The sequence below is a fragment of the Harpia harpyja genome, chromosome 12, assembly GCF_026419915.1.
Source record: "Harpia harpyja isolate bHarHar1 chromosome 12, bHarHar1 primary haplotype, whole genome shotgun sequence".
NCBI classification, from domain to species: Eukaryota; Metazoa; Chordata; class Aves; order Accipitriformes; family Accipitridae; genus Harpia; species Harpia harpyja.
The window spans coordinates 6,022,949-6,036,676 of record NC_068951.1 but is presented as its reverse complement, the minus strand read 5'-3'; the positions used below and the strand labels follow the sequence as shown (position 1 = coordinate 6,036,676).

Genomic DNA, 13,728 nt, shown 5'->3' with positions numbered 1-13,728 from the left:
ACTGCCAACCCCCGCTGCCCTACCCCACGTTTTTCCCCTTTTCTTATTTCTTCTCTGCCTACAGAGCCGTAACCTGCTTTTTCACTGGGTTAGGACTGACGTGGCCTGAGCTAGCTACGGGTAAGCGCATCGGCCAATGCCTGTCCTGCATACTTTTTATTTATATGTATTTTATGTTTTTTATTTTTTTCTATTTATTATATACATTTTATGTATTTTTATATACAGAGGCGTGTATATACACACGCACACACAGTCTGCATGGGACCTCTCCTGTTCCTATAGCCAGGCCCTACAGCAGGGTGTCAGCAGCCTCTTGTTGCTCACCAGTTACCTTAAAAAAAAAAAAAAAAAAAAAAATCCATAGATTATTTATGAACTAAAAGCTTCAGCTATTGTGGTGAAGTGATGCTGGTGAAAGCCTGCGCGGCAGCTCCTGGCTGTGCTCAGCGAAAGCCCAGCGCCGGGAAGCCGAGAAGAAAAACAAACCCTGGGAGCCGGGGTCGGTGACCCCGCACTGCTTCGTCCCCTGCCCAGGGACCTATTGCCAACCCTCTGCTTTCCCTGCTTGGTGGTTGGGGTTTTTTTGTTTGTTTGTTTTTTTTTCCTTTCTTCTTTTTCACTCTCCAATCATAAATGTGAAATTTGCCATCAGGTGCCGCTCTCCAGTAGCTCCCAGCGCCGGCACGCCAGCCCAGACCCACCCTGCGTCGATGAATGCCGCACGACAGCTCCATTTACCGGAGCCACACGTCACCGTGCAGTGCCTGGCTGGAAATGTCAGTCGGAGCGTCAAGCACCTCTTAACCTTCACGTGTTTGCATAAAAAGGGGGAGCAAACCCCTTGCTAGACTTGGATTGCGAAGCAGGAGGTGATGCTCTTAATATTCATGGGGGAGAAGGAGAAAAATCGATTTGCTACTAAATTTAGCTTCAAATATCTAGTAGAAAAATAAACTTCCTGGAAACTTGTTGGTTTTGAAGATTTATTCTAAAGGCTCAGAACCTGCCAGCTTTCTCCCGGCTCCATTGGCCCAACGGGGCTTGGACACTGGCTGGGTATTTCATGAGATGCTCAAGCCATAGGGGAAAGTGTTATCAAATTCCCTATAACAAGAGGGAGAGGAGCCCCCCCCAGGCTGGAGGGCAGGGGCTGGACTTTGCTTGTTTAAGATCCCCAACCACACTGGCGATGCGCTTATCTAGTTAAACACCAAATCCTTTTAACATCTTACAAAACCTTTGGCATGTAGACAGGGAGAATTTTTGGCAAAACCATTTCATCTACTGCTCAGGCGGTAAGAGCCCCGATTTGTGCTGATTATTGACGCTTCTTAGCCAAGATGGCTAAACCAGGCATTAGTATTTCATCAGGAGAAAAACGCAAGACAAATTTGCTTTGCACATCCTTTATTAAAAACCCGGCCAGGCTCCCCTCCCTCCCCCAGCCCTTTGCCTCCCCAGGACCGAGGGGGTTTGAGGGGGGTGAAGGAGAAGGTTTTTACAGTGGGACCACTTAAATCTTGGTGCGATTTCACTGCTTCAATTTTAGTGCATCTCATAGGCTAGCAGCCATCCCAGCTGAATTAATGGTTTGTACCCAATTGCCTTGAAATTAACTTAAACTAATTAGATAAAATACTCCAGTAACTTTATTGCAATTTGGCCTTGTTGAGCATTGGAAGAGCATCTGAACGGCGGCTGTTGCTAGGGGATGTCCAACACGAGCCCCCCCCCCAGCTAAGACCCGAGGATCTGACTTCAATGTGCCCCTTTCCTTTAGCTCCTCCACCCCCTGTGGACCCTCCAGGACCCCCCCCCATCAAGCAGGACTTCTTTCAGCTCTGATTTTTTTTTGCTCCTCTCCAAACGGCCTCCATCACGAGACGACGTGCTGCTGGTTTTCGGCAGAGGACACCTCGGCACGTTGCCTACTTTGGGTCAAATTCAACGTTCGCATCCTCCCACCCTCTACCAGGGTACAGTTAGCTCAGTGTAGGGGGGCGAAAAGTCCAAGCACAGAAATTAAATTTTTGGAAGAAACCCCTATTTGGCCCTGAAGAAGTTTTAAAAGGTTGGATCTTACTCTGCCATCTGCCAGAAGCCTTCAGTGCGAGTTAGCTGTGGCTGCAGGTAACTCCTCGGCGGTGGCAGCAGCTGCTTACGCCGAAGTCCCTGCTGGCTCATTATCGCACCAGATCTTTGGTCCAGTAAACAGGTCTAACTAGCTGCAAAGACGACGTAAAAGTCTCCTGAAGAAGCTTTGCAGAAGGGATTCCTCCTGTTGGGGGGGGACAGATGAAGAATCCAGATACCGAAGGAGCTCCAGCGATGCCGAGTCAAAGGAGAGGAGGATCCTGAAGCTCCGTCTCCCCAGGGTGGATGGACGGAGCGGCTGCTGTCGGCATGGCGTTTCTGGACGCTGGAACCGGGACGCAGCAGTGCCTATGGGCAAACAGAGCTCTTCCCAGCTAAGCTTAGCTGGGCTAAGCTGCCCGGTTTAGCCCAAATTCCTGGAAAAGCATGTGGGAACCAAATATGTTTCTAAGTATCTGGGGAACACTGGAAACAGTATGAAAGGTATTAGTTTGCCATCGGAGGGATTTTGACGCTCAGATGTTTGCAGTGAGCGCAGAGGAGATGGGTTTTGAGTTGTGTCGTTCTTAGAGATGAAAGCACGCAGATTAAATTAGATGTGTGATCACTGGAAAGGGGAGAAAACCCTCACAGCTCCTATCTTCCAGAAGGGGGGTCTACAAATATTATGAATCCCCTTTAAAATTTTGTATTTAGTATTATGTTAATAAGCAAAACTCAGAGTTTATTACACACTATTAGGTCAGCAATTTGCAGGGCAGTCAGTACTTTCTAGGGAACCTTCCAGGTCCAGCTTTTGAAGCAGCCCTACGTCTCCCCAAGATGTTTCTGTCCCGGCCAGGCAAAGCAGACCTTCAGGGCGCAGGACAGCCCTAACCCTTGCAGACATCGTCAAACATCTCTCTGAGTTCACCTTGACAGGACTTAAACCACCTCCTCGACGACTCCTTTTTTTAATAATTATTTCGGCACCTTTCTGGCTCTGAGATTTTGTCTCTTTCTTGTTTTCCCAGACCTTCTGGGTGCTCTTATTGGAGAAGGGCAGCCAGGCTGTGCCCGACAACTTTGTACCTCAGAAGTCCACGGAGACCCTTCCCCAAATTCCCTTTGGGACAAGCACCCACCCCATGCTGCCCGTGGCTCCCCGTGCTGCTGACCACGGCCACACAAGCCACACACTCACACTGCATAAAACCAGCAGAAGGGGCAGAGGGACCAGGTCGCTCTTTCACTCTTTTTTTTTTGCTTTTTATTTTTCCTGCGGACAAAAAAAAAATTAAAAAAAAAAAATTCTAGTTCATACCCGTAGCACATAAGCAGCAGTGTTTATCATCAGTCTGCAGTTTAATGAAATACAGCAGCAATTCCCAGTTCTCTCCCCAGTGAGCCCCAGCAAACATTTCTGTTTGGTTTCTACGGGAGCGGCCGAGTCCCACTGAGACATCTTTCACATCATAAGCTTAAAGAAAATTCAAGAGTCTCTTTATAAAATGTTAACTTTGGGCTGTAACAAACTGGGCTTGCAATTTAACAGCTTCAAAGCTTCTGCTGGAACGACAAGACACGTCAGAGATGGAAGCTTCCTCGTGGAAGGGTTTACACCACTTCTCATGCTTCTCTCTCCTAGGATCTATCTAATGTCCACCTCCAGCTGGCAAGGGAGTTGCCAGGAACCATCAGAATAACGATACTCTGCTAAATCAGTGTGGTACTGTAAAGGGGACAGATTTCAGTGCTGATGAGGCAGCGTAAATAGTTCAGGAAAAAATCTGAAAATACCTTACTCTTTCCTCAAGGAGCAGAACCGTCACCTGCAAGTACCCAGGCTCCATCAGGGGAACTGAAGCCTTGTGCTGGAGTCAGCAATCAGGAAGGCACTGACCCACAGACGGAAAGACAGACAGAAAGGTGAGGCGAGCCCTGTGACGGGAGCAGCAGTGTGAACCCCAAAGGCAGGCGACCATCTGCTTTGGGGTCCCGGGGAGAGCTCAGGGCAAATATGTGTCCCTGGCCTTTAGGTTACTCTTATTTCTGCACCGGGCAGAAATAAAACTGCGTGGGGAAAACCAGTTCCAGGAGAGCAGACCTCCTACCACACACCGGAGCACTGGCCTCTGGCTCACGCCTCATCTGCTCTTCCCTTTGTCACCTTGGTGAGAGTGCCACATCTGGATCCCCATGCCGGGCGCCTACGCAGCGTATTCAGTGTTTGCTCTCTGAAGTTGTACCTGGGAATGAGGCAGGCCAGTGTTTGCGTTTCTCCTTACAGAAGATGAGTGGGGAAGGAGAACGAAGGAGAGCCCGTCAGCAACAGGCTGCTGCAGAAGTGAAAAGGGTTGGTTTAAAGAAAAATCTCACTCCTAGAACAAAAGGAAATATTTCAGTATATTTTAATAGTAAAACGATTCCTATTTTTCAAGCAATGTCCCACCTGGGTGAGTCTCAGGAGTGTTTTTGCTTCCTGGTCCTGCTGTACCGGGGCAAAGCCTCAGAGGTCATGGCTCTACCTGTGACTGCCCGTGCAGAACAATCCCCGACAACTCGCAGAGTGCTGCCATCGCTAACGCAAACACCTCCCAGGCATCGACACCACTTCCACCAACACCCCAACGTGGGACTCGACTCAGTCTCTCTCTCAGGAGAAGAGCAGGAGGAAAAAATTAGCTTTTAATAACAGTCTGGGTTGAGATTTGTAGCAGGCTACTGAACAGAGGAGATGCCAATATTTTATTTAGTAAAAAGGTATGTATTCAGGTAGCAGAACACCTTACAGTAACTAACTCAGCAGGAAAGGTTAAGTCATAGCACAGCCCTAGATCGATTTGGGGGAGTAGGACGGGGAAGACGGCGGGGAGACTGTAAGGGAAGCAGCTTCAGACTCAAACCTTGGCTTCCAATATAATGTATTCAGAAAAATATTGCATGAAAAGCCTCAGGATTTTAGTTCTTTCATAGATGTATATTTACCAGTTTTCACAAAGACTGCAGGAATACGATTATAAACAATAAATTAGGACTTCATGTTGCTATCATTTGGCATAACACAATCAGGCAATTTTTCCTTTTTAAATATAAGGCAACACAAGCCAACACATAATTTAATCCGTCTTTAGTCAAATTGCTTAACTTTGCTAAAGAGTTACCACTAAAGAACGGTTTATAGTACACTTAAAAGAATTTAAATAATGACATGATATAAGTGTACTAACTTACGCAAGGAGTCAGAAAACGTACTCTGCTAAGCTTTGAAACCTAAATATTTGTTACAGCCCAGGACTACACGTCTAAATTAAAAAAATACAAATAAATGTGTTCTAATTTTTCCATTTACGAAAAACTTTTAAGAATCTCTAGCCAACTATGACGTCACTTCAAAACTTGTTATTTTTTATTTTTTTTTTTTTAATTTTGTATGATGTCTTAAGATTTTAAACCATGCTCGTTAAGGAAAGTTCAAGGAGCAAATACTTAAGGCTTTGTTTTTCAAAGGGCTGTGAGGGAGGCCAGTGGATGGCGGAGGCCAGTGGGTTCACCCATACACAATGCTACTCAAACCCACACTACCAGGCGACATTCATACAGAAATATTACACTTAAAAGTTACAGTGTAGAGCAATATTTTTAGCCAGTGTACATATAAAGAATCAATGCATTTATTTTTTTATTATTTTTTTAATTTCCAAACTTGATTGTGATCATTATGTTCAAGTATTAGTCTCATTAACATAGATGAGAAATTTTCTACTCACAACAAATTCAGCTGTTAGAAAGGAAAGGTATGTTTCGGTACACTGAGGAGAACAAGATGCTGAGGTTACCCAGTAGTTAGTGTCCTATGGTCACTGACTTGACTAGCTGCTAGAAGTGACATGGGAAAGGAACAGAAGGAGTTAGGCACCGAGACCCTGGGAAAAAGGGATGTTATAAATAGCTTCGCTAATTCCCAGAGAGAAGGATTGTTCCGTTAAATCTGCCGTGGTGTTTTGATGCGAGAGGAATACAGGACCATCGGTCCCACAACGGCTCGCAAGCGGGAGCTTTGCTTCAGATCGACCGTCTCCCGTCTCAGCAGTACTGCTGCCGCAATGGGACCGTGCCACGACATCCCGCGCACCCGCTCACTGCACCGGAGACGAGCTCGAGTTACATCTCCTCGCCCCGAAATTAATTCTAGCTACTGGAGAGGCGGCTGAACCCTTTTTGGAGTTGTCAGTGGGTCTGGATTCCTTTCACATCAGGACGGCCAGACTCCTAGCAGCAAGGGGTTCAGACAAACTTAGCTCTTACGCTGGCGAAAGGGGAGCGGGGAAGGGAAATACGATGCAGAAAAAAGGCAGCTACCTATGGCAGCTATGCTGCCTACGTCCTAAAACCGCCATTCCCCCCTCCTCCATACCCTGTCCGCAAAACAAAAGCGTCAGAAAAATCTGCCAGAGACTTTTGACTTTGGACAAAGTCTAAACAATAAATGCAGGCGTCTCGGCAAGAAACAGCTGAAAAGCTTCTTCCTATATTAATGCCTAAATACATACCCCTAGCTAGCTCTTTTCAAATGTAGGCTTCTTTTTCAATTAAATAGGCCTCTAGACAGTGCAAATGGTCAATGTTTAATGCATTAATGAAATGGGCTTTCGAGTTGAAAATAAGCCCTGCTTCCTGACAAATTCTGTTACTCTTAATCTTCAGAGGAAATTGAGATGGAAATTTAAGCAGCTACGCTACCTCGCTCTTGACGGAGCTAGGGAACAGATGCAACTGCAAAACCCTGCAGCAACTCAACATCAGTCCAGCAAGGAGCTACTAAGCAGAAGGCAAAAGCTGCACAAAGGGGATTCTGTGGTGAGGAAAACAGCTGTGGCGTGAAGTAGTGTAATGAAATTCTTTGACACAAAAGGCATGTTAAATATTTGATGCATAAAGGAGATAGATAACATGTAAGCAAAGCTTTTAAATATACAGTATGTCTTCTTCCAATGGTTACTATAATGATCACACAAGTTTGCAAGTTAAAAATGCCTTGCTTATTAATTAAAATTAAGACTAAACCTATAATTTTTGTCTGTGAAAGTGACTGCAGCCTATCTATACCCTGGGTGTTGAATATGAAGATTTCGACTATCGGATGGTTCAGGTGCTCGGTTCATGGGAGGCCGATGGACTTTTCCCAGCACGGCCATGCTCTGATCTCTGAAGCAGGACTGCTGGAAGTCCCCGCTTAGGTAATCCATGGTCTGCATCACATTATTCTGGCTGGATGGGCCAGCTCCAGCTCTGTAATGAGTTCCTCCTGCACAATCTAGCGGTGCTCCTGCTGGCTGTCCCCCATGAAAAGGCATGGCGAGGTCCTGGGACCCAGAGCTGTCACTGTTGGGTGTGGGCAGAATGTTATTCCAGATGGGCTGGAAATAGTGCCCATTGGTATATGGCAAGGGTCCCTGCAACCCATTCACAGGTGGAGAAGGCGTGGGCTTCTCAATGGGGGGCTTCAAGCTGAACGACTGGCCCATGCACAGTTCTTGAGAGTAGTTTGAAGTTTTGCCAGGAAAACTCTGCCCTGCGATCTCTCTCTGAGGGTGCTTCCCTGCGAGTCCAGCAGGCCCAGCAGCATCCCCACACATTTGCTGCAGATGTGCAAGCTGGTGCTGGTTCCACGCAACCGATTTGATTTCGTTCTGGTACGCGGGCGGCACCCTGTTAATATTCACCATGGGCACATTAACAGAGGCAGGAGGAATAGCAGCAGCAGCATGATCTACAGGGTTTACTACACAGGAAGGCATGGGTGTAGGGACATTGTGAGTAGATACCCTGGTACTTGCATTGATAAGCAGGTTGCGACTTATAGGGCTGGGGTTTGCAATCTGTCCCTCACATACTGAGGTAGTGCTAATGCCAGCTCTGGCCTGGCAGAACTGGTTAATCTGGTGCACAATGCTGCTCAGGTCCGGTGGCTGGTTCTGCTGCAGGGTGGCAGCCATAGAGAGGGGAATGGTTGAGGTAGACACGGTCACATTCGGCGGCGCATCTGCATCCGGCATCTTTCTGCTTCCATGTAAACCTGGCTGCAGCAAAGGATTTGGGGGGTGCTGCAGAGTCTGGTGTGCCATGGTCTGAGGATGCTGCAAGCCCTGCGGCTGCTGCCTATTCTGAGGGTGCGGCAGCGTCTGCGGCTGCGGTATCCCCTGAGGGTGCGGTAAGCTTTGTGGCTGTGGTATACCCTGAGGGTGCTGCAAAGTCTGTGGCTGCGGTATACTCTGGGGGTGCGGCAAAGTCTGTGCATGCTGGAGAGCCTGCTGGCGAGCAAGCGCCTGGGGGTGGGTTAAAGTGCTAGGTGCAACGTATGGTGTGGAAGGGGGATTCATCATCGCTTCCGGCAGCAGACGCGTGCGTGTCCCGTCAAAGTCTTTGATAATTCCTTTTGCTGGAGATTTGACTATCGCCAGGAGGCCTGTTTTTGTGGTGGCCTGAGACGGGTAGGGACTGTACCTCTGGCCCGAAGTATCAAGTCCGTTCACAGTACGGCGTATGTGTTTCCTCTGGGGAACCTTGACACTGTTTGGAAAAATTTTTATAGTCAGTGGATTGTTGGCGACCTTCTTAGCATAAGCATCCAATTCTGCTGGGGTAGGATACTGTGCAGATCTCATTTTCTGTGTAGTGTCCCCTGCGGAGAAAGAAAATTCGTCAATACCGATTCTGGTAAGCAAGGGATCAACCCCAGGGCAATACAGTTGCACAACAAGGGTAGAAAATCTCCAAGGAATCAAGAGGCAAGAACTTCATCTTCCCAGACCAGCAGACCGTGTACCAGATACCTCATTCCCTTTATTACCTGGTGACCAACACAACCCCCAGTTCAGCTTAAGGCAAGACCTGCCTAGGGGAGCAAAACAAAACCAGTGGTTTCATCAGAGTATGTTTACAGTTGGAGAAAAACAGGTAACATGCTATAAACATCAGATTGTCTCCAGCTTGAAATATTTCTTATGGCTTGCAGTGGTGGGCTAGTTTCTATTCTCTCAATTTGAGGCTGCCTCCCTATGGTTCTTCAAGCCATTCTCAGTATCTTTACCTCGTAATTCAAAATCAGAAAGTTATGAATTAAACATTAAACCCATGTAAAGCTGAGGTGGGAACCATACTGTGATGGGTTGACCCTGGCTGGACACCAGGTGCCCACCAAAGCCACCCTATCACTCCCCCTCCTCAGAGGGACAGGAGAGAGAAAATATAACGAAAGGCTCGTAGGTTGAGATAAGGACAGGGAGAGATCACTCACCAATTACTGTCACGGGCAAAACAGACTTGACTTTGGTAATACATTAAACTGATTTCCCCATCAAAATCACAGTAGGATAATGAGAAATAAAACCAAATCTTAAAACATCTTCCCCACACCTCTCCCTTCTCCCCGGGCTCAACTTCACTCCTGATTTTTCTCTACCTCCTCCCCACAAGCGACGCAGGGGGATGGGGAATGGGTGTTGCGGTCAGTTTGTCACACGTTGTCTGTGCCGCTCCTTCCTCCTCAGGGGGAGGACTCCTCACTCTTCCCCTGCTCTGGCGTGGGGTCCCTCCCATGGGAGACAGTCCTTCACGAACTTCTCCAACATGAGTCCTTTCCATGGGCTGCAGTTCTTCACGAACTGCTCCAGCGTCTGTCCCTTCCACAGGCTGCAGTCCTTCAGGCATGGACTGCTCCAGCATGGGTCCCCTGCGGGGTCACAAGTCCTGCCAGCAAACCTGCTCCAGCGTGGGCTCCTCTCTCCATGGGGTCACAGGTCCTGCCAGAAGCCTGCTCCAGCACGGGCTTCCCACAGGGTCACAGCCTCCTTCAGGCATCCACCTGCTCCGGCGTGGGGTCCTCCCCGGGCTGCAGGGGGACAGCCTGCCGGGGAATCTCTGCTCCGATGCCTGGAGCACCTCCTCCCCCTCCTTCTTCACTGACCTTACTGTCCGCAGGGCTGTTTCCCTCACATATTCTTACTTCTCTCTCCAGCTGCAATTGCGCAGGTTTTTTTCCCCATTCTTAAATACGTTATTCCAGAGGCACTACCACCGTCACTGATGGGCTTGGCCTTGGCCTTGGCCAGCAGTGGGTCCATCTTGGAACCGGCCAGCATTGGCTCTATCGGACACAGAGGAAGCTTCTAGCAGCTTCCCACAGAAGCCAGCCCTGTAGCAACCCCCCCCCCCCCAACCTTGCCACGCAAACCCAATACACATACAAAGCACTTCAGCTCAAGCCTCTGTTTACATCTGAGTTCTTTTCTAGATGCTGACATCTGAAAGCACTTTGAGTGTCTTTTTGTCCATTAGGAAGCCCTTGTCAGTCCAAGTTCAGCAAATGGAAGGAGGCTACATGTGCATTATTTTACTGCTTGCAATTATTTCTTCAGCTGAATTTTCAGTGTGGCACCTTGCTAAGGACAGCATCCTTGTATCACACAGGAAAATTACGTGATTACCTCACAAGATTAAAAACATGTTACTCCCCAGACACAGACAAAAGACTTCTGGAAACAGGAGTGTGGTTTCACTTACTCCAATTCACCAGATACCTACCCTGCCCACAAGCTCAAACTGCTTCTGGAAAGAACTTCAGAAATCTAGGGAAATGTTTGTGCCTCTCTCACTACAATCATATTCCAAGCAGAGAGTTGGGCCATTCCCCTATCACAGCTCTGCTGCTTAACTCCTATGGGACTACTGCTTTAGAAGTGATTTTATAATCTTCAAATAATGGCTTGCAGCTTTGGCAATCCGATTTTGCTTTTGCTTAATTCCCCCCCCCCCCCACCTTGCAACCAGTTTACTGGAAAAAAATGCCTATCCTTTTCAATGAAATTTTCAGCATCCCCATGCCATCTGCTGCTGTGCTGAAAGACCGGGAAATGCGGCAGCCAGCTCCTCCAGAGCCCAAGAGCACCCCAGCCCCACATCTGGTCCTCTGACCCAAGGAAATCTAATGCTCCAAAGAGCTTGATACTCCCAGGCAAACAGCCCTTCCTCTTGAAAATCCACCTCTGCTTCTTCTAAGCAAATTGCCTCCAAAAGACTCCTGAATACATGAGTACCAGCCTTCCCTCTCTCTTTGCAACCTGCAGCTTCCAGTCTTTACAGGTGAGGGACAGCACTGCTCTAAGAGCGCTCACTTTCAGAAAGTAAGGGTCAGAAAATGGAAAATAGGATGGATACCAAAAGAAAGGATAATTATAGAAATATTAAAAATATCTTTTGTGAAATACGCAGCTTTGCAAGCAGGTTGTCTTGCATCTCTAGCACAGCATGTACCACGGCACTGCTTCTACTCTTACTCCCTGTGCTGTCCAAACACTGACACGTACCACCCTTTCTCTTAATCAAAGGAAACGCTCATTTGATATTAACCCGAACATCCTCTGTTCACATCCCTGTACCTGCTGCAGCAGGCAGGTGGTTTGTATCTGTCCTTCTGAGTGAGCTGCTATGCTCCTAATGGAAAGAAGAGCCTCCAAATGGCATTTGCCAGTGCTACCTTGCCTCAACAGCCAAGGCCTTCATGAAATCCCAACCTTTATTTTTAGCATTGCCCACACTCATTAAATTCTGTTTCTTCCTCAAGAGATGACCCTTGCAACTCACCATGAATCAGAGAAGAACCATCAACAATGGACAAAGGAACCCACAGCTGTCTGTATTACCGTTTATGTTACGCTTACAGCCATTGTCACATAAAGCTTTTACTTTCAGATGGAAAATTAAGTAGATACTTTAAGACACCATTACCTTCAAAATTTCCCAAGCTGGTTTCCATTTCTATAAGTATATCAGCAAATTAGGTGGTAAATATAAACACTGAACAGATACACTAAATATTCTTTTACCTAAGCATCTATTTTTCTGTTATACAGGAACTGCAATGGAAGCTTTTAGAAAGCAGCTAAAACACCAATGTTTGAACAGGCTGCAGCTATCAGTTACAATACCTCTGTAATCCCGAATCTGGAAGAACTCCTTCCTCTGACGAGAGAAAATAACCCCTCAGTTAAACTTAAATGATGCACCAACAACATCAAGTTTGTCATCCTACCAAATGGTAAACCATCTTTTAAATCCCTTGGACAGGATCTTCTGAAATGAACCACCATTTCAAACAGCACCTGTTTTGTGTACAACTAAGATTACGCTCCTTTTACTATGGACTAACTCAGCCATTCTACTTAGGCCTGAAGGTGATATATTTCTGAGCGTCCCAACGTGCTGCTTAAAATGCACTTTGCTAGTAGTTCCATAGGCAAGATTCGATGACTGTAATAATTAAGGCACCAAAAAATTAGGACAAAGGAGAAGGGCATTACGGGGCAAGCAAGAGTCTGAATATCCCATACAAATATCCTACAAACCAGTAAAGAACAATTAGGTCTGGTAACTAAGTGAATGGAAAAGCAGCTAGAGTAGACCGAAAGAAAATGCCGGTATTGGAATACACTCATCATTTGTGTGCAACTGCAAGAATTCTGGATCAGGCCATAAAATGATGAGGCAGATGAACAAGCTACATTAAGAAAACAATGGGATGAGCTCCACAAAGCTACCTAATGGTAAATGCCAGGCTGAATACTTTTGTTGAAAAGTAATTATTTCATATTTACTGTAAGGTAAAGCTGTGCATATGAGCAATTACCCCAATAAATTGGTGAGCTGCAAGTTCACACTCCTGCTAATCCCGTGGCAACCAATTCATCTGGTCACATTCCTGTGCGCGTCTCACCGCTGGAGCTATTTTTATCATGAAATGAGATATATTTCTCTGCCTCACCTCAGCACTAATGTAACATCTTTTAAGTGCATTTCACGTTAAGGCTTTAAAACCCACTGCTTTTAAAACTGCCTACGGTTAAATCTTCATTAACATTAAACAAAATAAAAACAGGCCTTCAGGATTCCTACCCTAATGAGAGCATCTGTGTTGGGACAGGCGAAAAACAGCTGTGCCCATCTTCTGCATAAAAATCTCAATTGCAGCAGTTTCTCTACAGGCTTTACAGAAAGAGCCCTCACCCCTAGAAAGGACTCAATTTAGCTGATGACCCCATATTCAGTCCCAACCTGCTCTTTGCTCTTTTGTTCCCCCTGCCCCCCAACAAAAGCTCTCCAAGAAGCACCTTTCAGCTTGACTTTGCACCACTGTCATGAAAAATCACCCTTTTTCTCCCAGGCCTTGCAGCACTGCTGCTATGTCTGACAGCGGCTACGGACACTGCCTCAACAGTCTTCCCTCCAGTATCCCGACTGACTGGTCAGGTTTATACTGGAATTACTGGGAGTAAGGAGAGAATATCAATACGGAGTCAGTGAGAAATCCCCTGCGTGGATAGGGATGAATTTCAGGATTAGCCTTTCCTGTGATGCAGGCTGGAATTCAAAGAAAAATACTGAAATTGGAAGTCCTGTAATGATTAGTTTCTAAAGGAAAAAATATATGCATATTAATCCACAAAACTCCTACTTGCACAGACCACCTTTAAGAAAAAAGCCTCATATTTGAAAGTGAAATAATAATTAAAAAAAAAAGATAATTGAGCTAATGTGGATTTTTAAGCATTAATAAAAAGCCTGATCCAGAAAACTACACTTAAAAAATTACTA

General features: G+C 46.5%; 1 protein-coding gene across 5 annotated transcripts in view; it reads right to left on the bottom strand.

The window, feature by feature from the left end:
• Positions 1-4,805: 4,805 nt before the first annotated feature.
• The window catches only part of FAM222B (family with sequence similarity 222 member B), a 37,945-nt gene continuing 29,022 nt past the window's right edge, over positions 4,806-13,728 (bottom strand). For all 5 annotated transcript variants that reach the window (XM_052803223.1, XM_052803219.1, XM_052803220.1 and 2 more), the window contains one exon: positions 4,806-8,761. In XM_052803223.1, coding sequence (XP_052659183.1) covers positions 7,176-8,744 — 1,569 coding nt within the window. In that variant the 5' untranslated portion in view covers positions 8,745-8,761 and the 3' untranslated portion in view covers positions 4,806-7,175. The remainder of the gene's footprint in view (positions 8,762-13,728) is intronic.